Raw genomic sequence first — 23,028 nt, 5'->3', positions numbered from 1 at the left:
GACAAATACCAATATCATTAGATAAAATTGATGATTAAGATTACACTTAAATAAAATTGAAACTAATCAAAACTCATATTTAAATAATGAAACGTTCATATTGTGCTTGGAATTTTGCCTTAAATGTAGTGCTTGAAGAAATGATGCATAAAAACTGTAAAAATTGCATTTGTGGCAGAATTAATGTAATTTTAACTGTGAATAATAAAAGATTCTTCACTGATTTAAAACTTTGGGGCACACTTGGATGTTGGCATTTTGTAATACTGTGTACAAAAACGAAAATTAAATCAACATCAAAATATGTAATAAAAGAACTTTTATTTTTCAACTTCAATACGACATATACTAAACTTTTTTTAATTAAAAATGTTTATATGAAGTAAGTTTATATGTTCACATCTGATTTAATGCATAAATGCATTTTTCCACTAGCGAAGAATAGGCGCTTTAGCTATTTCGTAATTCAAACATTTAACATGTAAGAAGTCAGCATATTTTTCACGTAAACCAGATATATCTTCTACGTAGACTTTGGCTTATTTTCGACTTCTCTCGCTATACAACGAGTCAGCATTCCAATTTTTCAGCCCACCGGAAGTTTTTCCACGACCTATAAAACCTGGAATTTCATTTCTCTTATTTTTTTTCTTCTCAATTCCAAGCGTTTTCCTCTCACCTTCCCGTTGCCATGGGAACGTAGAAGAGAAAGAGTTGGATCCAGAAATTTTCAGGCGAAAGATGAGGAGTTCCATATATTTTTTTTTTCATTTTTACTCTTTTCAACATTTTTTCCCTCTTATCATATCCTCTCCTGTGCTCATAGATAAGTTGGCGCCGGTATTCGAGAATAGGGGCCGAAGGTTGCTTAGGTCACCATCAGTTGAATGATTGCCTGAAATAATGAGCAAAAACTGGAGAAAAAAAAGCAGGCTATGGAGGAAAATAATGCTGAAAGGAAAGGGGTATTATATTTTTTTCTTAGAGAAGAAGATACAATACGTCTTAGGCATTCATAAAGAGTAATTTATCTTAAGTTATTGTATTTAGTTGCTTTAAAGTGACAGAATCACTACCGCATGTAGTAAATAGAAGTAGGAATAAAAATGCAAAATGTCAGTATATGAATGCAAATATTACATTTGCTAGAACTTAAATATTTCAAGTTATACTGTTACAGCAAAAAATTCAGCTAAATGTCTAAAAGTGAAAAATATTTCTTAAAAAAGGAATATGACCAAAAATCTTGATTATTTTGTTTCGTCTTTTCATTTTTCAATAAAGTTTATTGAACCAAATTTTATTGAATCAAATAATATAATGTGAGCTTTCTATTTAATTTCCTTTTTGTGATTCTATTTTTCTGTTCTCCATATGCAATGTTGCATGCACAGTTAGATAGTGCGTTTCAGTTGCTATAAAAATAACAATTTTCGCACATCATTAGTTCCTTCTTATTTTTAATTTTAAAAATCATTTATTACAATTGCAGGTAAGCGTCAAAATACTCTGTCCTGAAATATTTGTATTTGACTATATATATATATATATATATATATATATATATATATATATATATATATATATATATATATATATATATATATATATATATATATATATATATATATTTGCTATTTCTTTTTACGTAATAAATATCTTGAGTAGAATGTGTACATTAATTATTCAACTATCGACTAACATAAAATCATATATTATACCAATATTGCTAATCTAAATTACCTAATTTGATAAGATAACTTAGATTCGATCACTTAATTTATTTTTTGTTTCTTAAATTGCGCTTTTTTTTTAAATTTTCGTGTATGTAGACATAGAGCGTAACTTATACGTATGAAACATTTTATTAACCTCTGAAGTATTGTCTAAAGTATTGTGACATAGGTCTTCAATTGAAAAGTGGCCATAATAATTCCGGAAGACGGTATTTTAATATGATGATTAGTAAACATGTTTGCAAGATTATAGAAATAGTCAGAATAGCTCCCTTCTCCGTTAAATATCATTAGTAACTGTAATTAATAGAGAAAATGAAGAAAAAAAAATTATACCATATACCCTATATGAAGCAAAAAAATACCGCATATAATATATACCATATATAATGTACTAACTACGTAAACAAGAAAATAAATACCACCGTACCTTTTTTTTTCAAATAATCACTTAAATTCTGCCCTTAATAAATAGTTTTTTGCAAGAAAATTAATTGAAATCGGCATTTTTAAGTTTTCAAGTTTTCGTTGCTGTCTCTTTTTATAAAAATTCTATTATTCTACAGTATTATCGAAAATCATTAGCATCCAAAAAAAGTTGTTTTCAAAGAAAAGTATTTTAAGTATTTTCAACTCTTTTATAGTCCTTTTATTCCCTCACAAAATCTTCGCATCAAACAATTTAAGATAAAGATTTAAGATTAAGATTAAGATAATTTTTTGTAAGATTTAATAGAAAATCTTTTTTCATATCAAAAGTCGTATTTCTTTCTAAATTGATCCCCCTCTTTTATATTTTATGAACAAAAAAGAATATATTTCAATATATTTATAATTTAAGAAGCATTTAAAACATTTTACTTTCAAGTATAGTTAAAAAGTAATTTTAATCTTTCTAGAAGATCCTTTAGGTTTCTCTTTAGAAAATAATCGTAATTATTTTTTTATTATGAAAACTTATGTGAAAAACAACTTACACAGGGAATGATAATGACTAATTTCAGATTAAATCAGGGAAGGTTAATGGCTCTGATTTTCCTAACTTCATGGTTCTATTGTTCTTCATTGACATTTGGCTACTCTGGAGAGTGAAAGTCAGCCACATTTTGGCGTCACCATCTTACCACATTTCTGTAGAGCAATGCAGATTATTCTCAAGAAAGTTAAAAATCTTGCAACACTTCTGTGCTGTATGATCTCTGGCACATTTTATTTTTGTCCAACTCCCTTGTCCTTGGAAGAGATTATTTATTCGGAGCTAAGGTAGGTATGCAACTAACAGGTGGTATAAGCAACTTTGTTTGGTTCCTTTTTAAGTCGCCTCTGCAACTGTCCGCATTAAAGTTGCAGCCCTCGTATGTTAGTGCAGAAAGATATAGCAGCTCAATATATTGCCGATTTTACAGATTATTTAGCGTTATTTTAAATAGATAATTGAAAATAATAATCTCTTTTAAAAATTAATAAAGTTATCAGTAAAGAAAGGAGGTACTCATGTTTCAAATACAGACTTTTGAATAATTAACAAAAAAAGAAACCTTAACAAAATGACAAAATCTAAATTTTTTTCGTACTTGCATCAAACGCATAGTATTTACTTAATGAGTCGAATTTTTTTTTTTGATCATTAAAACCTTATAAACCTTGGCATAAAATAATAATTTGTAAACATGTATAAAATTATCCAACTTACCAATGACATATTCTCATCATTTAAAAAAATTACTTTAAAAAAGTCCTAATATATACTGATCCTATGACAAATCTGAAAAAGAAAGTTACTTTTAATATAAACATTGAAATAATTGAAAATGAAGATATGACTCGCATTATTTAATAAGTATAATTGTTATAAATACGCTATTTAATCTAAATTGAGAAAAAACATAAAACGCCGGTAATTTCCAGTAATAAATTAACATAGATATAGCTTAATCTAATAAAAACGCTCATATATTCGTTATAAATGTAATTTAGCAAAAATGTTATTCAAAGCTGTTGTAATAAATCGTGTGTTGTCAGGTCATAAATTTAATAAGGCAATTATTTAATTGTAAATTAGTATATTTGAATTGGTTGATAATCTAATGCAAAGGGACAAACTCAAATAATTGTAGTAATGAAATTAGATAAAATATTTAAAGTTAAAAATATAAAGAATAAATAATTTCTAAAAATCATCTATTCTTGTGGTGTACTTTTTGATAAATAGTAATCATTAGAAATGAAAAATAACATGAAGTGAAATAATAGTTCGCAAATAGCATAATTAGAAACAAAACATTCATTAATGAAAACGATGAGGAAAATTCGCTTTGCTTTTGTTCAGGAGTCTTATACTTTTTCAGTATAGGCTGCAAGTGAAAGGCTTTCATGAATCAAAAATCTATTTTCCAATAAAATTTGTTGATTAAATATTTTTTTAGAACTTTTTTTGTAAATACAATACAAGTTTGTATTTTTCCAAATAACAAAAACATAGAAAACAATGGTGAAAAATCGTTAAATTAAAATCATTATTTATTAAAATGGCCGTGGCAGATCAGTGGCTAGAGAATCGAGGACTTCGATTCTCGACTAAATTAAGACAAACCAAGTACATGCGATATACGTGAAGTGTGATGAATCGGTCTCTAAGCAGTAACAATGAGTACAGAAAAGTTCCTTCCCTTCAGATCTATGTCTAAATTGAGAAAGTGACCTCATGAATGAGTGGTTCTGTTATTTATCCGTGGGGTTTGAGCTAAGACGTAAATTCACCCTTGCAGTGCTCTCTTGTCAAACAAAAGATGCACCGTCCTGACTTAATTCGTAAATGTCAACGGCTGGCGAGTTTTGCTTGTCCAAATGTCATCAGAAACTACAACATCTCTTAAAATAATTAAATTATTTATTAATTATCTAATGAAGAATAATTTTGGTCAGGCTAAATACTCGTTTTTATATGAGTCCCTTAAACTGGTAATGTTCTAAATATTGTTTAAGGTATAAGAAAGTTCAATAAATAAAGCATTCTCCCATTTTGTTCATAAATAAAGGGTTTGGATTTAAAATAATATTAATAACAAATTTCTAAAAATTCTTAATGCATGTATATGTTTCATTTAAAATAAATAAACTTGAAAAATTGCAAATTGTTACAATTCCTCACCCATCAGTGTAATACAAATGGGCAATAAAATCTTATTAAATGCACCTAACAAATTCTCCTCAAGTTCTTCCGACTCTGTTAAACTTCGTTACTCGTGATTTACCCATTTACGTTAGACCCAATAGAAAGTGTACACCTTCTAATACAAATGGATGACCCGTTGTTGATCAACAAAACAATTAACGAACCCTCCTTTCTACCTCCTAATTACCGCACCAACTTTATTAATGCCCTTCTTTTTCTAATCCACCCCGTGTGTGTATTGAGGAAGTTCGTAAAAGGAAACACAGTGGAAGGAAAACAGTACGACTTGCTAACGACATTTACGGGGTGAGTTCGGATTATTAGTCTCTCAAGGCAACCGAGACAAGAAAGGAAGAAAAAAAGAAAAGGTAAGAAAATAGGACGAAAGAGTGCTTTTTTTTCGAGCCAATTACTGATGAAGAAATGCGACACGGAGATCTCTTAATGGCATCTGACTCGCTAGTAGAAGAAAAAGGAGAGTTCGTCGCCAACAATAGAGATGACCGTTGTCCGCTAATCGGTTCTGACCACCAGTCGTTTCTGCTTTCTAGTTCTTTGACTTCGCCTTTTGTATTTCATCTAGAGTGGAAATGTGGACTTTTTTCTTCGTCTCCGGAATCACTTTCTTGTTCCTATGAGTGTTGTGGGCGTTAATGCTTACGATAGTTGAGAATTTCGATTTACCCGAAAGTCAATCAGCTAAACACTAAATTAGATAACATAAATATTTTCTCTCATACGTAGGTAACTATTTTTGTGAATATTTTTTTTAGAAAAAAAATGTAATTTAATGAAATGTACTCATGATAGTTTTTTTTCCAATAATAAACTCAGAAACCTAAAAATAGAAAAACGCTGTAATATAAAAACCAGATTGTCGGAAAATATGTATTATGGTGAATATGAAGAAAAAGAATAATCATAGATGAGTTGTCAGAATGTTTTAAATGAGTACATGTGTGCGACAACAGTTTTGTCAATCATTTGAGAATTCACGTCTTATTAAAAATTACGTTATTTGATATTAAAATTATAGTTAAAAATAATTAAATAAAACTAAATCATTGATGCAAAGTTTTAGTTTAATTTCTATTTCTGAGTACGGAAAGGCATTTGAGTAGCATGCATATATATATATATATATATATATATATATATATATATATATATATATATATATATATATATATATATATATATATATATATAATATATATGTATATGGGTGTTATTTTTCGAAGTTCGAAGTTAAACGACGGGATTGCTCATTCCCCTTAAAAAAAAAAAAACTTTCCAGTACTAACATTATACGAAGTTTATTTTATGTATGTCTGCACAGTGTACAGAACGCAAAATAAAAAAGGACCACCCTGAATAACTTTTGATCTAATGATCTGCTTTCCACGTTCCAGGACTCATTCTTAATTGTTCGAGAGGGTGATCTCAAATATGCTAATTGATAAGTACAAACGATATTTTGAGTTACGAAATCATACACAGAAATGTACATTGTCTGAATTAAACACATCATTTTTCATTGGATTTGGATTTCTGACCACCAAAATATGGCAGGGAGCCACAATTTGGGAAATATGGTCCAAATAGTTTGGTCAGGAGAGGATTCTTAAGTTTCGAAACTTTAATATTTTTTTTTCCTTTTTGTGTATTTCGCTATATCTGAAGAACTTTTTTATGTGAATTGAAAAAGTTTTACACGCAATTATAATACTTGTTTATCCAAAGATAATGCTATGCAAAAAAATAACTTTTAATAAATGTTTATTAATTTCTATTATTTTATTTAATAATGGTCGAAAAAATATTGAATTGCAAAGTATAAAATTTTTTGCATCATTTTAAAGATCATAATTTTTCCTTCCCAAAGATCATTTTCACAATTCCTCAGAAATTGCATTTCAAAAAAGCTAGATGTTTAAAATTCAAATTCTCAGGAACTATTCGACCGATTTCGCTGAAAGTTTGTATTTTGCCACGTAAAATTACATTATTTACGATGATGTACAAAAATGTATACCTTACAATTAAAAAAAATTTCGACTAATATTAAATAAAATAATAAAAAATGATAAATATTTGCTGAAAATTATTTATTTTCCTGGAATTATCTTTGGGTAAACGCATTTTAAAATTAAATGTAAAAATTGTTCAATTAGTTTTGGAATTTTTCGAGATATGGCAAAATACGCCAAAAGTAAATTTAACATTAAGGGGTTCAAACTTTGGACAGCTCTCCTGACCAAACTAATGAGGTAATATTTCCCAGATTGCAGCTACCTCCTATGCCTTGGGGGTCAGAAATCCGAATCTGTTGGAAAAAAAGGTAAGTTTATTTTGAGAAAGTACGTCATTGTGTCTGATTTCTTAACTTGAAATATCATTTGCACTAATTAATTAGTTTATTTGAGAACACTCTCTCGAGCCATTAAGATTGAATCCCAGAACTTGAAGATTCGATCATTACATCAAAAGTTATTCATTCGGCGCACTATGCAGCAGTATTTATTACTAAGTCTCATTAAAATTCTTGTAAGCTTTCTGTTTATTTTAATTTGTTTACAACATATTACAATTATAACATACTATAATTTTTCGAATGAACGTCGTTTTCTTCTACTTTGTAGTTTCAAGTCTCAATTATTTCTTCTTAAAATTGATTTGATTTCAAAATTTTTTGCTCTCTATTAATTAATTAATCTAAAACTTAAAATTAATTTCAAAATCATGCTTTAGAAGAATATATATAATCCAAACTTATTATTCAGTTCTATAAAAATTAACGTATTTGCATTTAGTTTTAAAACGTTACACATAAATCTCCCAATATTCATTAACGAAGGAATGTTACGACTTTACTAACTAAATATAACTAGGTACACTGAATCAGTCTAAAGTTTGGATTCCTCTTTATTGATACGCAAAAGATAAAAATTTTCTTTCATGCCAATCCATATAAATTAACTAATTAAATCATTGCATTATTACTCTAAGAAAATAAACAAATTCTGTTTCGAATCTTCCGAAATTCGATTAAATATTCCTTTTGAATATCCGGAAACTCTTTTGAAATTTTAAAATATTCATTTGATTTATCAGTCAGCATTTCTATTCAAAGGGCACTGTCATTAAAAAAATATTTTTCTCTTTCAAAGTTGAAACATTGATTTCTACAATTTTGATGATACAAATACAGTAGAAAGTATCGCTCTCGAAGTTAAATAGAAAAAAGAAAAGAAATATGTCTCAGATAATGAAATTCTAATTATACATAAAAAAATAGATAACGTGAATTGCTCATACATTTTTTTAATTAAAATTAGTTTCTAAGTTAATTTTTTAAGTTTTGCTATTTTTTAAAAAAAAAAAAAATATTTTCTACACTGAAAATGTAAATTCTATATTGTAAAAATTACATTTAGTTATTCTTTTGTAATATATAAGCGCAACTATAAGAATGATACACAAGCGTATCATGTTATAATTTTATATAATAAATCCGTTGCATAAACATAGAAACAAACAGATATTTTATAATTCATAAGTAATCATGTATTTAAGAAATACTATGAAAATGTTACATATGCAAAATGAACCACAGTTTCTTTTAAGATAAAAAAACACAAAATATTATAATGAAATAAGCAAAATAATAAAATCAAGAAATTTTGAATAAATTATTTCAAGATTATATAAAATTAACATTTCTAAAAGTGCAAAATATCTACTTGTTTTTTTAGAATTTAAACTTTTTTAAAGCTAAAATTCGATTTTATCTTTTTTAAAAAATTTTGCGCTATTACATTAAGTTTTCAGCTAAATTGAAAAACCATGTATGCTATATTTAAACTTGTTAAGCTCATTTTATACAAAAGAGAAGCGTGTAAACCAAGAAAGGAAATATATACTCATACTAAGCCTTGACAAGCATTTCATATTAAATTGAAAATATTTTAGTTAATTCCCCAGTGTCTCAGAATTGTTATGATAATTGTTATGATATAGCTTAATAATTGTTATGATTGATGACATTGATTGATGCTATCCTTTAAATAATTTGATTAAAAAAATTGAGAAAATAACAGATTGTTATGATTGCTATGAATAATAACATTTGTTTGTGTTATATTTTTTATAATTTGGAGATAATTAATTTGGAGACTAAAAGAACTAATTGAGTTTATTAGTTTTCGCAATTTAGCTCTGTAACAACCAAGTAATCAAAGAAAATTATCAAAACTTGTTCTTAGTGTTATCCGTGACTTTGGATTAATTGAGCTCAATTTTCTATTTTTAAACTAATTATAATATTTAAAAAATGCTTCTAAATGTATATTAAAGATAAATGGTATAATCTTTTGTCGTAAAGCTTTTTGATTATCATTGAAATTATGGGTTTTGTTTGTAAAATGCTAATTCATTCGAATGGTTTGCTATATCATATACGTTTAATAGGTTGCTATATTGTCATGAAATAGATTGCTATATAACACGTAGATTCAAGGAAACAGGCTTAGAGACTTAGAGTTGCTTAGAAACATTCTCAACATTTTAAGATTTATCTTAATTGAGATTTGGCAGAATTATGTTGATACCAGAATATTACTTCGGTTGAATATAAAAAAATTAAATCGGGTACAAATAATAAATATATTCCATTCATTTATAAGCACACTTGTTCAAAGTAATTTTATACATCATTGTCTAAAATAATGCATAATGAAATTCAAACTTGCTATTACTTTAGCTTGTGTTGATTAAAAACGCAATTTTACTCATAGTGAGGCGTTTCTTCCCTGTAAAAATGCCCGTTGTCTGGACATTTGCAGTTTTATTAAAGTGATAAGAAAAAAACTAGCATGTGTATTTCGAAATAAAACAAACCAAAATATTTCAACAAAACCTATAATGGTTTGCATAGGAATAAATTTAGGGTTAAAAAATGCATCCCAAAGCCTAACCGAGTAAACTTATTACTTTCTAAAAACCAAAGCACAATAAACAAAATTTCTTTTACTAACGAAATTTCAATATTAGATACTATACACAGATAAAACAAATCATAGCATTGTTCAGGAATGTGTATGGATGTGAAGTACAATTATCTTAATTGACGAGATACACTTTTCATATTTTCGTAGAGAGTTAAGTAGTTTTGGAGTTCCATAACCTAATTTTTATGCATAATCTAATTTTTTAATTGATTTTAATAATTCCAAAAGTTTCATACATAAATATAAATTCTTCACCTTTAATCAGATTTTCTCGTGCATGGTCATAAAATATACGAGGGACAAAAAAAGCATCATTTGTCTATATTTCTATTTGAAACTTACTCCCTGAATACAGTACAGATTGCATACAGTATTTTCAATTTAATAATAGGAAGTTAATTGACAGTTTTCTTCTGGTTAGAGCTTCTTTTTTCTGGTTGGCCAAGTTTGACAATATTCGGACCATCTTTACTCTATTAGTTACAAATAAATAAACACTTAAAATTTCGCAATTATACACGCATTTCATGGCATATTATGAAAAAAAAACTTCTAAATCGTGTAGTATAAAATAAATAACAACGAAATATGAAGCATTTATTTCGAATCAAAAATACACAAAAAAAAATAATTGAAGAAATTATATAATTAAACTAGGTGTTATTTTAATATCATATTTAATAAGGTATTTGTTGATAACAATGGAAAAAAATTACCTTGTCTGTAATGTCTGTAGCCTTCACTGCCGCTCGCGCCTGATTGGCTAGAACTAGAGTTATTGCAAAGATCTTGCCTCTCCACGCAAGACATGGGGCGAACTAATCTAAGATCAACCACTGCAACAAAAAATAATTTGTAATTAGTTAAAATTGATTGCATAATAAATTACTGCCAGTAATTACCTTAAATCGTTAAATGCTTAATCGCATCAAAGAATTCTGCATACAGACTTCGGGTACCGAAAAGAAAATTTGTGTGGATCGAACGTCAGATGGCGCAAAGTCTGTAGATAAAAGAAGTTAACTCCGCTACTTAACAACATATTTAATTCACGCAAGATTACACCGTTCGATTCTGTGGAGGCGATTATTTTCTGTTAAAATAAAGATAGCAGTTTTTCTACTGAGTCTAAAGATTTTACGTCAGAAATTATTGATTAACTTTTGATTAACTAATTTTTAATTTATTCGAGATTCCAGTTGAAAAATGCTTGACTTTTATAGAGTTTTAGAACAACTTTAATTATGTTTTATGTTGCAACTGACCATCAAAATTTGCGTTTCAAACAGGCGGCTGTTTTACTAAGTTTAAATAACTTCACTGTCTAACATTCAGTAGTATAAAAACGTATAAATTTAATTAATAAAATACACATTTAGTTCAAACATTACAACCTAACGAATTGTCATTTCCAATACAGTGTGCTCCAAAATTTAAGAAGCAGGCAATTTCATTGAATAAAACTAGTGCTTATTCAAAATTTGCGATTTATAATGTAAAGAGTATTGGGCTTTGTATGAAATAGCATTTGGGTCAATGACATCCAGTGTCGTGGATATGATTGCACATGCAATATCGTTTGACAAAACTTTCAACAAACATTTGTATAAATATTGCTGAATTATGCAAGTTGATCTTCTTTCAAGAAGAAGTTGGTTGAGTGTTTGATAGCATAAAAGATTAACTTTAAAAAAAAAGTTTGGCGACGTTCAATTTCAATTTGGCTGGCAATTCTGATCAATAAAACGGAAAATGAACACGAACAAAGAATTCCTCAATGATTCTCGAAATGCTGCTTATTGTTCTTTATTGTAGCACTCTATTTCAAATAACTTTCAACTCTCATCCGTGTTTCGATGCCTTATTGTTATTTTTTTTGCTGTTAATATCATAATACTCCAACATTGAATTTTTGGACTAGTTTCGTTAAGAAAAATATCAAAATTCTTTTATTGGTTGAATCTACGATTTTTGCTTCCCAACTGGTGACTTAAACTTGAAAAACAAATCTAAGATTTACATGATTAATAGTTTCGGCGATTTAAATATAAAGAGTCCTAGTTGAATATTTTTCTTCTAATTAATAAAATTATTTTAATTATCGAGTGGAAACATTTATTTTTATTCCCGAGTATTTAGACAGAAAATATCAGCATTGGTAGCAGGAGAAAAAGGGAAGTCCAAAAATGACTTTCCAGACACAAATTTACACGAATTTACACGGATTTCACGAGAGCAAAAAGTGAAAGATTAAAGGAAGTCAGATCACAAAATAAAGATGATGGGATATGGACATGTAAGCTGGAAGCATACACCAAATGGCGTGAAGAGCCTAATTAAAGGAGTAAGTAAGAAAAAAGTTTCATTACGGGTAACAAACATATTATAATAATTAAATCTCACAGGAGTGATCATAATAACTATCGCAAAGAAATCTTCTAAACGTTGAAGAGCAATGTCGGTACCTTTAACTATAATAAGCGACAAATTTGCTGTCAACTCAGTCAGGCTTCAAACTTTTCATGGTTGCATTATTTTGAAGAAAACGGTCATTAAAGTGATTATTTATTATTCAAGAAAATTATATAAGACTAAGTATTTGAACAATATATATATAAATATTTCTTTTTAATTTTTGCGTAAGTTTTTACCTTGCTTGTTTGCTGAGTGCTGATATCTAGTTAAACATTAACTATCTCTAAACACATTGCAAATAGTCCGGTACTGCCACCGTGCCTTAATATCAAGAAATAATATGGAAAAAATAGGGATGGACAGTATACGTCTTCATAAATTATCATAATGTCGAAATTTTCTTCTGAGACATGGTAGCCTATGGGTTAGATAATCGGTCTCCGGTCCGGAGGGGCAGAATTACAATCCTCAACTCCGCTAAAACCAGAAAGTAAATCCGATATACTTGCTCATAAAATATGAGGAATCGAAAGTTCTGTGGTCTGTATCTGAGCAGTCATGAGTACAATAATGAAAAAAGTATATAACAATAATTAAATATGGTATAAGTGGTCATAATTACCATATCAAAGAAATTGGTTCAACGTTGAAGAATAATATTGGTGCTTATAATCATAATAAAGGATAAATTTGCTTATAACCTCAACAGGTGTTAATAAGAACTATGTTTATATTCAAAAATAACCATAGAATCATCTCCCAAAGTATAAGAAATATACAATATGTTTCAAAATATTTAGGTTAAAGCAAATTTGAACGATCCAAACTTTCTTCAAAAGTAGGGCTCAAAGGTTAAGACGCTGAACTGTCATTGCAGACTTAGGTTTGATTCTCAGTGTTGGTTTGACCCTGCCCACCCATCTGCAGATCGATGAGTACCATCTTATCTATGGATAAGAGGTGAAATGCGCGTTGCTACAATCATGCCGTTGGTCATAAAATTTTAGAGCCTTAAGCTCTATGACCTTCTTGGCCCACGACAGGCTATGTGGGAATTTTTTACTTGTACTTTTTAAGAGTTATAGGTAATTTATCATCGAGCCTATTGACCAAGTTTTTTGTGTACCACAAAGTACTCAAATTAATTCACAAATATATAAAAATAATTGGCAATTTTTAATAGTCTTATAAAGATTGGAGTGGACAGTTAATGTCAGCATAATTTATCGTAAATAACTTATCTATGACGTTTAAGAAGTAAACATAAATTATTGATTGTATTCCGACTTGCTTTTATTTCTTCCTAACTATCATAAATAAAAATGTTTTTCTTGATATTAATCAAGATCCATTAACTGATGAAGCCAAAATATAATGTCAACCTTAAATAATGGAAACCGTGTTTCTAAGCCTTAGAGTATCATAAGAACATTTTTTTTATCTTAAGGTGCAGGTTTCTTTCTTTTTATCTTCATAAGCTCAATAAAATCGAAGAAGAATATTTTCTAGATACATAAACCTTTGATGGCTTAATCGTGTAAAGAGAACATGCCACTCTTAAGATGATAATAGATATTAAAGTTTTGCTTTTAAGTTGGCAGCAGTGCGTGCCTAATCTTTTTTTCTAAAACTTTCTATCTTTGATATTTGAAAAAATGCACGTTTTTAAGTATTTATTTTTTAATATGTTGAAATTTGGATTTTCCTTTGATATAATTTTTTATATCATTATGTAAGGATATTTAGATAATAAATATCATGGAGATATAGAGACAAATTTAAAGATATCCATGGTGTTGTGTAAATGTCACCCTTAAAGTATATTTGTAGGCTCCTTATGACGAAATATAGTATACACATGAGACAAAATTTAAATTTCCAAATTAAAATCAAAATTTAGAACTGACAAATCCCTTTAAATGGGGAGAGTTTAATAGAAAACCAAAGCCTATATGATTTCAGGTTGAAACGAGAAAATTTTTTTCATGATCGTCTTTCAACTCTATTTCTCTATTTCTCTGTTCTCTATTTCTCTATTCTCTATTCTCTATTCTCTATTTATCTATTCTCTATTTATCTATTCTCTATTTATCTATTCTCTATTCTCTATTTCTCTATTTCTCTATTTCTCTATTCTCTATTCTCTATTTCTCTATTCTCTATTTCTCTATTTCTCTATTCTCTATTTCTCTATTCTCTATTTCTCTATTCTCTATTTCTCTATATCTCTATTCTCTATTTCTCTATTTCTCTATTTCTCTATTCTCTATTTCTCTATTCTCTATTTCTCTATTTCTCTATTCTCTATTCTCTATTTCTCTATTCTCTATTTCTCTATTCTCTATTTCTCTATTCTCTATTTCTCTATTCTCTATTTCTCTATTCTCTATTTCTCTATTCTCTATTTCTCTATTATCGTTCTATAGAGCAAATAGAGAATCGTATCGTTATATTCTCTATTATCGTTCTATACAGCTAATAGAGAATCGTATCGTTATATTCTCTATTTTCTTTCATAATCAAGTAGGTTCATTATTAAGTTCATTTTCTCTATTCATTATTATTCATATTCATTATTAAGTTAATTTTTTGTACGCGGAGAAAACATTTTTTGTAAAATTACAAAACTATATGGTAGAAATATTTTTTTTTCTTTTCTATTTTTTAAAATATGTAATTTTGTTTAATAAAAGCGAAATACACGGTATTTAAACTATTTATTTTTTCGTTGATATGGTAATGGTTTATCGGAAATTTTGTTTTTCAAATTTTAACTATTACTATCCACCATTTAATAAACAACACAAAATTGATTTTGTTCAGTTTTTCACCTAGCACGATTAGCAAAAATATTGAAGCATAAAATTTTAAATTATTTACAAGTTTTCTTTTCATTATTTCAAAATTTCTTTCGAATTTCCTTAATTTTTAATTTTCTTTAACTATATATAATTTTCTTTAACTATATTTTCTTGAGTTCTAAGAAGTCACAGTTGTCATTAATTTTTGTTTCTAAATAAAAGTAAACTAAACTTTCTTTCTTGTTTGACTAAACGCTGAACTGACACTCACAAGTTAATTTTAAAATTTGGTAATTTTTTCTAGTTTTGCTTTGAATTCCTAATTTTTCAATCCCTAAGGCTTTTTCGTTTCTATTTTTATTTATTTATTTACTTATTTATTTTATGCTTAATGATAACTAATGAAGGAAATAGTTTAGAAATATGTGCATTAATTTGTTTAGATACTAATTAGAATATATTTTATAGTTAGCTATGAGCAATGTCTCAAAGAAAATTCAGAAAAAATGAGGATCATATAATTGTTGGAATAATTCCTGCCTTTTAGCGTTAATTTGCTCATAATTTGTAAAAATAATGCAGATAGTAATATAAAATTTTTTTCAGTGTATTGGGAAGTGCTTAAAGTTTCAATGCAATTTCATTTCAACGCATTCAATGTAATTTTATTCAATGTGACCCATAGCTGATTAACTTTATTTTATAAACCTAGGAGCTTTATCTCAGTTATCTCACGTTTCCTTTGTTTGTTTGTTTTTTCCAACTTTTTTTTTCTCATTCATCATTGTTTTGTTTTCCAAGGAGAAAATATTTATGCTCCATAAAAATACCCCAGAATAAATAAAGAACTTTCAGTTCTTACCATTACTTTTTTTCATTCTAAACATGAAGAAAATGCATTATCTTGTTCCAAGTTAGTTTAGAAATTATGGGCACAGTTTTCGATCATCCACTAGTGATTGCATATAATACCTTCATTGCTTTCAAATATAATTATGTCATAAAATACTTCTAAGTAATTGCGCATTATAAATGTTCCATTAGTTAGAATTTTAGATATCCTCTGTAATTTAATAATTATATTCAAATTAATATTAAATAAAGTGTTGGAGTATTTATCTAAATTTTCTTGAAAAATGTTTATTCCGTTAATAATTTTAGTATATTCTGCGAACTTCTTTTTACGTTACTGTAATATTCATTTGAGATAGGAAAATTTAAAACCAATTTCCTTAATTAGTCTAACTATCTATGTAAACCGTCTAGACACTGCTTTGTCTCAAATTAGCAATCCAGTTACGTGATAGTAAATGTTGAAGTAACTAATTCAGTATTGGTTCTACCTAAGTTTACGAATGCATTTTTAATTATAGCTTTTCAAGCTACTTATTTATACATAAAATTCAAAAATTTCAAAAATTGACTTAATGAATAAAAATAAAATAAAATAACAGAGATTCTGCAATCATATCAGTAAATAAGAGTACAATTTGAATAAATAAATAAATAAAATAATAAATAAAAATAAAATAAATATGATTTTATATGTAATTCTTGCAAGCTACTCACATGAGTGTTATAGACAACGAAAATGTGTAAACATATAACTATTAATTAGTTCTATGTTTAATTTAATTAATAGTATTTATTTAATTTATTTTGTGCTGAGACGTTACTACTTTCCAATTGTCTGTATCTCTCAAATTTCCTTTGGATCTCTGAGCCTGTGCCTGACGGCAATTCATGTTTTACTCCTTTTTCAGAAACTTACAAGCTGAATTCATTAGGATGTTATGGTCAGAAGAGCGTCAATAAAAATTTCGCCACTTTTTCGAACAGGTAGAGAAGTTTTTAGGCGTTTTTTGACCACAACAAGTGAAATTTTTTCAACAAGTAGAATTTTCTCAGCAAATAGAAATTAAAGTTTATCTGATTTCCGGTCTCTCTCCGACTTGTTGGAGTACTCATATTAAAACCGGAGCTATATTCCTAATGACAATGAAAGTTACAATTTCTTTCTAAATGTTGCAAGTAAGTTTTTCACCAATTAAAATCTTAAAAAAAAAAAACGCTTCTCAAGTGAACCAAAATTAGAGAAAAGAAATTGAAACACCTAAAACAAAAATTAAAAAATTAAAGTCACTTAGTCATCTTCTTTCATAGCCAAAAATTGGCTCAACATCTATAATAATTTATGCATCCTTAGGTTTCAGATTTCGATGTGACGAAAATTGTATTATTTTCTCCTATATAATTCAAGCTAAAAACATAGTTCTTTTTAATTTACAGTTTTATTTTAGATCATATAATTGCATTCTAATGATTAATATATAATTAATTCTACATAGTTAATTATAATTTGATGCTCAGTCAAACACATGATATATAAATGTTATCTTATGCATCTTAAATTCTTACCTGGACCAATAGCAATAAAATGACTAGTTCTTGATGGGCTACGTTTCACTGTTGAATACGAATCTTCAACTCCAGTCTAAAACAGAAAAGCAAAACAATGAAAACTATTTATATACTAACTAAAAACGAAAGATTAGTTAGAATACTGAGTGATATGACGCAAAATCCCGAAGTAGATGTACAGAACTGAACCCATATCTCTTTAAGTACTGAAGATACCCAATTTAAATAGTCCTCTTAATTAAATAGTGTTGACACAAAAAAAAAGAAAAGAAAAACTGATGATCCGACTTTTGAATCATATTGTAAGGGTTCTAAAATTTAATTCAAATGTGAAGTAAGATATATTAAAAATGCGTATTTCCTTATGATTACGCCATTCCAAGGGAGAAACTTTTCGTTATAACTTCTCTTTCTCCTCTATAACTAATTCAATATATAGAAAAAGTGATTTCGGATAAACCTAAAGTAAGTCATAAAGTTTTAAATACTGAAGAAAAAATTTTAAAATGTTCGAATGAAAAAAAAATTATGAGAAGATGACTTGGTATTATGAAATGTAGAATTTTCCTTCCAATAATTTGTTTGAATTTTGATATTTTAATTTTTGTCATCAATTGAATCTTCATGGCTTACTCTAGGCTTGCCTGAACTTTCTAGTCGAAAAATGCTTGACTTTTATAGAGTTTTAGAACAACTTTAATTATGTTTTATGTTGCAACTGACCATCAAAATTTGCGTTTCAAACAGGAGGCAGTTTTATTAAGTATAAATAACTTCACATTCTAACATTCAGTAGTATAAAAACAAATACATTTTTTTAATAAAATACACATTTAGTTCGAACATTACTACCTAACGAATAGTCGAATTGTCATTTCCAATACAGTGTGTTCCAAAATTTAAGAAGCAGGCAATTTCATTGAATAAAACTAGTGCTTATTCAAAATTTGTGATTTATAATGTAAAGAGTATTGGGCTTTGTGTGGAATAGCATTTGGGTCAATGACACCTGGTGTCGTGGATATGAACCTGCTTTTTCTTTCTTTGAAATTTTAAATTAGTAACGGAGATGAAAGGAAACTTTCGATGAAAAGTTTTTCCTGTGGTATGGCACCCTTTTACGCTTTTATAATGAATTCATAAATAATAATTAAGGATAAATTAGTAAAATGCTTTAAAATGTTTAACAAACCATCAGTCTGCACTATTACAATGCCGAAATGCACTGTCTCGAAAAAATGGCTAAATAACAATTTAATTAATTGTTATTTTACCCCATTGAACCAAAACATTCAAATAACCACAAAGGAGTGGCTATTCAAACTTTTAATTGTGAAAAAACCTATTACTAACTGTTTTCACCTTATAAGGATAAAAACCATAATTTCATCACATCAACTAAGTTCTCCTAATGAAGCTACTCAGTTCTTTTCACACATATTATAGCCGAGAAAGATAATACGACCGATAGAATGGGGATTCGAGACCCAACGCTGACACGATACTATTTCCCCCATTCTCTTTAACACTTGAAGAGTTTTTAGTGGCTTTGTGACCCTGGCCTATTGGAATACTACACTGACATTCACGCATAGATAGCAGCATTATAAAGCTGCTTAATACAAAAAATCTAGTACTTACCATTGCTCGCGATCGAGCTCCACCAGATAAACTGAATAAGCCACATTCCAAGGCCCATTTGATAAAACAATGTCCAATTAAATTTAATTTTACGGTATTAAAACTATGCTAGTCGTAAATGGTTAAAAAAGCCAAATAATTTTGTATTTAGGCCTTTTTAAACCATACTAGTTGTAAGCGGCTTCAAAATCCTAAAGGTAAAAATGTGCTTCACCGTAAGCTTCATGGTTAATTGTAGGGTCAGATTGCTGCCGGCTATTTTAGAACGAAAACTCTAATAGTGTATCAGAAAAAAAAATGAAATTAGCAGTTAGCATTAGAAGTAAGCAATCTATCAATTCAAGTGCTCCTAATGCAATTTCTATTTGAAATATTTTTCTGAAATGTAATATAATGTATCAAATAATCCATTAAAACTAAAAAAAAAAAAAAAAAAAACAATTTTCTTCATGCATAATTGCTACTTTGTGCTCTTAAACCCCAATACGTGTTCTTCTGTTATTTTTCTTCCTCAAAAATGATGAATAACTTGAATAAATGTAAATGATGAATAATAACTTGAATTAATGTTCACGTAAAGCTCTGGATCAGAACGAGAACTTTGTGTGCCGTGAAGACCATTACTCAAATGATCAGAAACAAATATTCAGTTTGTAACTCAAAGCTACTTACTCTTCCCATCACTTGTTCAGCAGACATTGGAGAATCATCTAACAAACATCGTGGTGCTGGTACGGTACAGTAAGGCTCTGCATATTCATGATTGTTATCAATATCATCTGAAGATAAAAGTTTCAAATTGAAAAATGTTAGTCCTTCGAAATAGGAACAGCATACAAATAAACTTCAGTTTACTTAGTCAGCTAATCATTAAGCCCTTTCTGTTAAATATTCATAGTATAGAACTTTAATAATAATATATTTAAAATTTCGCCATTTTTTGTCAACTGTTTTTTTTTACATGAAAAAAGTATTCGTTGGAATCTGTTTTAACTAATTAACCAATAAATTAACGTATAAAGAATATTAGATGGAAATTAGAAAACATTTTTTTTAGTCCTATAAGAGTTGAAATTCTATAGCAAAAGGATTATGTTGCATTAAGTAAATTTAAACCAAATTAATTTAGTGATGTTTGGATCAGATTAAGAAATATATTTTATAAACGCATAATTAATTTTTTTCTTCAATTTTTTACGGGATACTCAAAGCTAGTTGAAATACAATTTTAATTTTAATTTATCTTACCGGAAATTTCATTTTAAGTATCATTTTAGTATTGAATTACCGTTAGAAGTTTTCATCGGTCAAAGTAACTATTACATTACATATTAAATACATTTTACATATTAAATACATTTATCATGGCAAAATAACTAATTGAAATGTATTTTAACTTACAAATCGAAATTATCATACGCCTAGTTATTCAAATTTTCGCATTCGAATTTATCATACACCTAGTTCTTAAAATAGGGATAAAATATCTATATTTAGTACCAGACTAGCATTAGTACAAGCTTTTTTGAATTTCGCATATTACTATGGTATACTGACTTAAATTAAAACAACAAAACTTGATAACGTGTGTCACGACACGTGTGTTCTCAATGCTTTCAGACGTTTTCAAACTTTTTTGTCAACTAACATTGGCAACACTATCATCACAGAAACTGCCAGTTCTTTCAAACTTGCGAACTCCCATCATGCCCTTCTGCAAACAATGAAGTTAGAACTTCATCACGCAAACAGTTTATGAAGGTTTTATTTCATGTAGTTCAACCCGTATTATTAATTAATATTTATTAAAAAATATTGAATGTTTTTAATTATTCAAGAACCACACATTGGTTAATTGATTCATATTTATTAAAACAGGATTGTTAACGAATTAAAAAGTACTTGAATACAAAACAAACACACAGATTTAGATTTGAAAAAATGAGTATAATGCCTGTCATTTATTAATATTGCATTTGTTCTTGGTACATTTGATTTTATAAACCGACAAATATACACTTAGAAAAAAGATTTGAAAATCACACTTTATAAATACAATAAAAGTTGAAACAATAGTCTTATTTGTATTTTATTTTATTTCTCCCTATTAAACCTGTTTCTATTTATGCTTCTCATTTTGATTTAATATAAGCTAAATTTATTTCATTTGCAAAAATGTCTTAGAATATTAGCGTATTGCTCATTCATTAGAAATTTTAAACTCGAAATTCAAAATAGTTTAACAGTTATAAGTATTTGTAACTTTCAATATTACATCGAGTATCAAAGTTTAAGTTTTAATGCATATCGGGTTTATACTTGACATTCGAATTTTGCCCTCTAGGCATGTCGCTATCAAACAAATTAAAAATAAAATAAACTTAATTCGTAGTTAAAATCAGTAGCATAATTTAACGAGAGACTGGTTTAAAATTGTTCATGCATATTCTCTCTCACTTGTTTTCTTTTTTTTTTTAAATAAAATTACTAGCAGATTAGATATAGTTTATCTCAATGAAAAAATAAGAATTTTTAATATTTTCTTATATTTATTTACATTTAATTTCCTTTTCAAACTTACTCTGGAAGTTTCATACTTTTTTAAATGCGAGAGTTAAGCAGTGTGTGGTTCTTAAAGGAAAAAAAAAGCATTCAATTTCTTAAAAAAAAATGGAATGAAAAAAAAGGCTTTTGGAATATTTTAACTAATTATCGGACTGTGACCCTACAATTTCATCTCTACCTAAATGGTATTTGAATATAGAGTATCAAGAAAGTAATCTACAAATACATGATTGTCCACAAGCAGGTGAAAAAAATTGATACCCACTAGATCTACGCTCTACATTTTACTTCGAACATCGAATTGCCATGTTGCCCATTCCTCATTAAGTTTCCTTATAAGTTTTTTCGAATATATATATATATATATATATATATATATATACTCTATAACAAAAAAATCGACGCTCGATCAGGCTGAAATGATGCGGACTGGGGACGTATAGTCTTTAGCGACGAATCCCGCTTCCAACTGTGTCCTGACGATCATCGAAGACGTGTTTGGAGACGCACAGGGCAGGGGGGGGGGATCCTGGCTTCACTATTGCACGCCACACCGGCCCTCAACAAGGCATTATGGTACGGGATACCATTTCCTTTGACAGCCGGACCCCTTTGGTCGTCATTAGAAGTACACTTACTGCACAGCGGTACGCCGACGACATCCTATGACCTGTTTTGCTACCGTTCCTTTTGCAGCACCCTTGGCTGGTTTTTCAGCAGGACAATGCCAGACCACATACGGCAGGCGTTGCTATGAACTGTCTACAAGCTTGTCAAACTCTTCCTTGGGCTGCCAGATCACCAGATCTCCCTCCCATCGAGCATGTCTGGGATATGATGGGAAGGCGATTGCATCTGGCACGGAATGATGATGACCTCGTTCGACAATTAGATCGAATTTGGCAGGAAATACCGCAAGAGACCATCCGGGAGCTTTACCGGTCTATACCGCGCCGTGTGGCAGCTTGTATCTAGGCTAGAGGCGGGTCAACAGCTTATTGAACTTACTGTAACTCTGCAATAAATTATTCAATTGTTTTGAAATTTCAATCATCATTTACTATTCTGTACATTGTTTTCCTATCCACCAATTTTCGTTTCAATCGGACAACTCCTTCTTGGTGCGTCGATTTATATATACATATATATATATATATATATATATATATATATATATATATATATATATATATATATATATATATATATATATATATATATACATATATATATATATATATATATATACATATATATATATATAT

General features: G+C 28.4%; 1 protein-coding gene across 1 annotated transcript in view; it reads right to left on the bottom strand.

Moving 5' to 3' along the window:
- Positions 1-302: 302 nt before the first annotated feature.
- The window catches only part of LOC107439444 (cell adhesion molecule Dscam1), a 201,388-nt gene continuing 178,662 nt past the window's right edge, over positions 303-23,028 (bottom strand). The window contains exons 25-29 of the mRNA XM_087165949.1: positions 19,871-19,977; positions 17,555-17,630; positions 10,637-10,756; positions 3,430-3,501; positions 303-895 (exon numbers count right to left, since the gene is read on the bottom strand). Of these exons, the coding sequence (XP_087022075.1) occupies positions 3,491-3,501; positions 10,637-10,756; positions 17,555-17,630; positions 19,871-19,977 (314 nt within the window). The 3' untranslated portion in view covers positions 303-895; positions 3,430-3,490. The remainder of the gene's footprint in view (positions 896-3,429; positions 3,502-10,636; positions 10,757-17,554; positions 17,631-19,870; positions 19,978-23,028) is intronic.

This window comes from Parasteatoda tepidariorum, chromosome 6 (genome assembly GCF_982258835.1).
Source record: "Parasteatoda tepidariorum strain Cologne lab strain chromosome 6, Ptep-v5.0, whole genome shotgun sequence".
Lineage (NCBI taxonomy): Eukaryota > Metazoa > Arthropoda > Arachnida > Araneae > Theridiidae > Parasteatoda > Parasteatoda tepidariorum.
The sequence above is the reverse complement of the archived record's forward strand: the minus strand, read 5'-3'. Positions and strand labels throughout refer to the sequence as shown.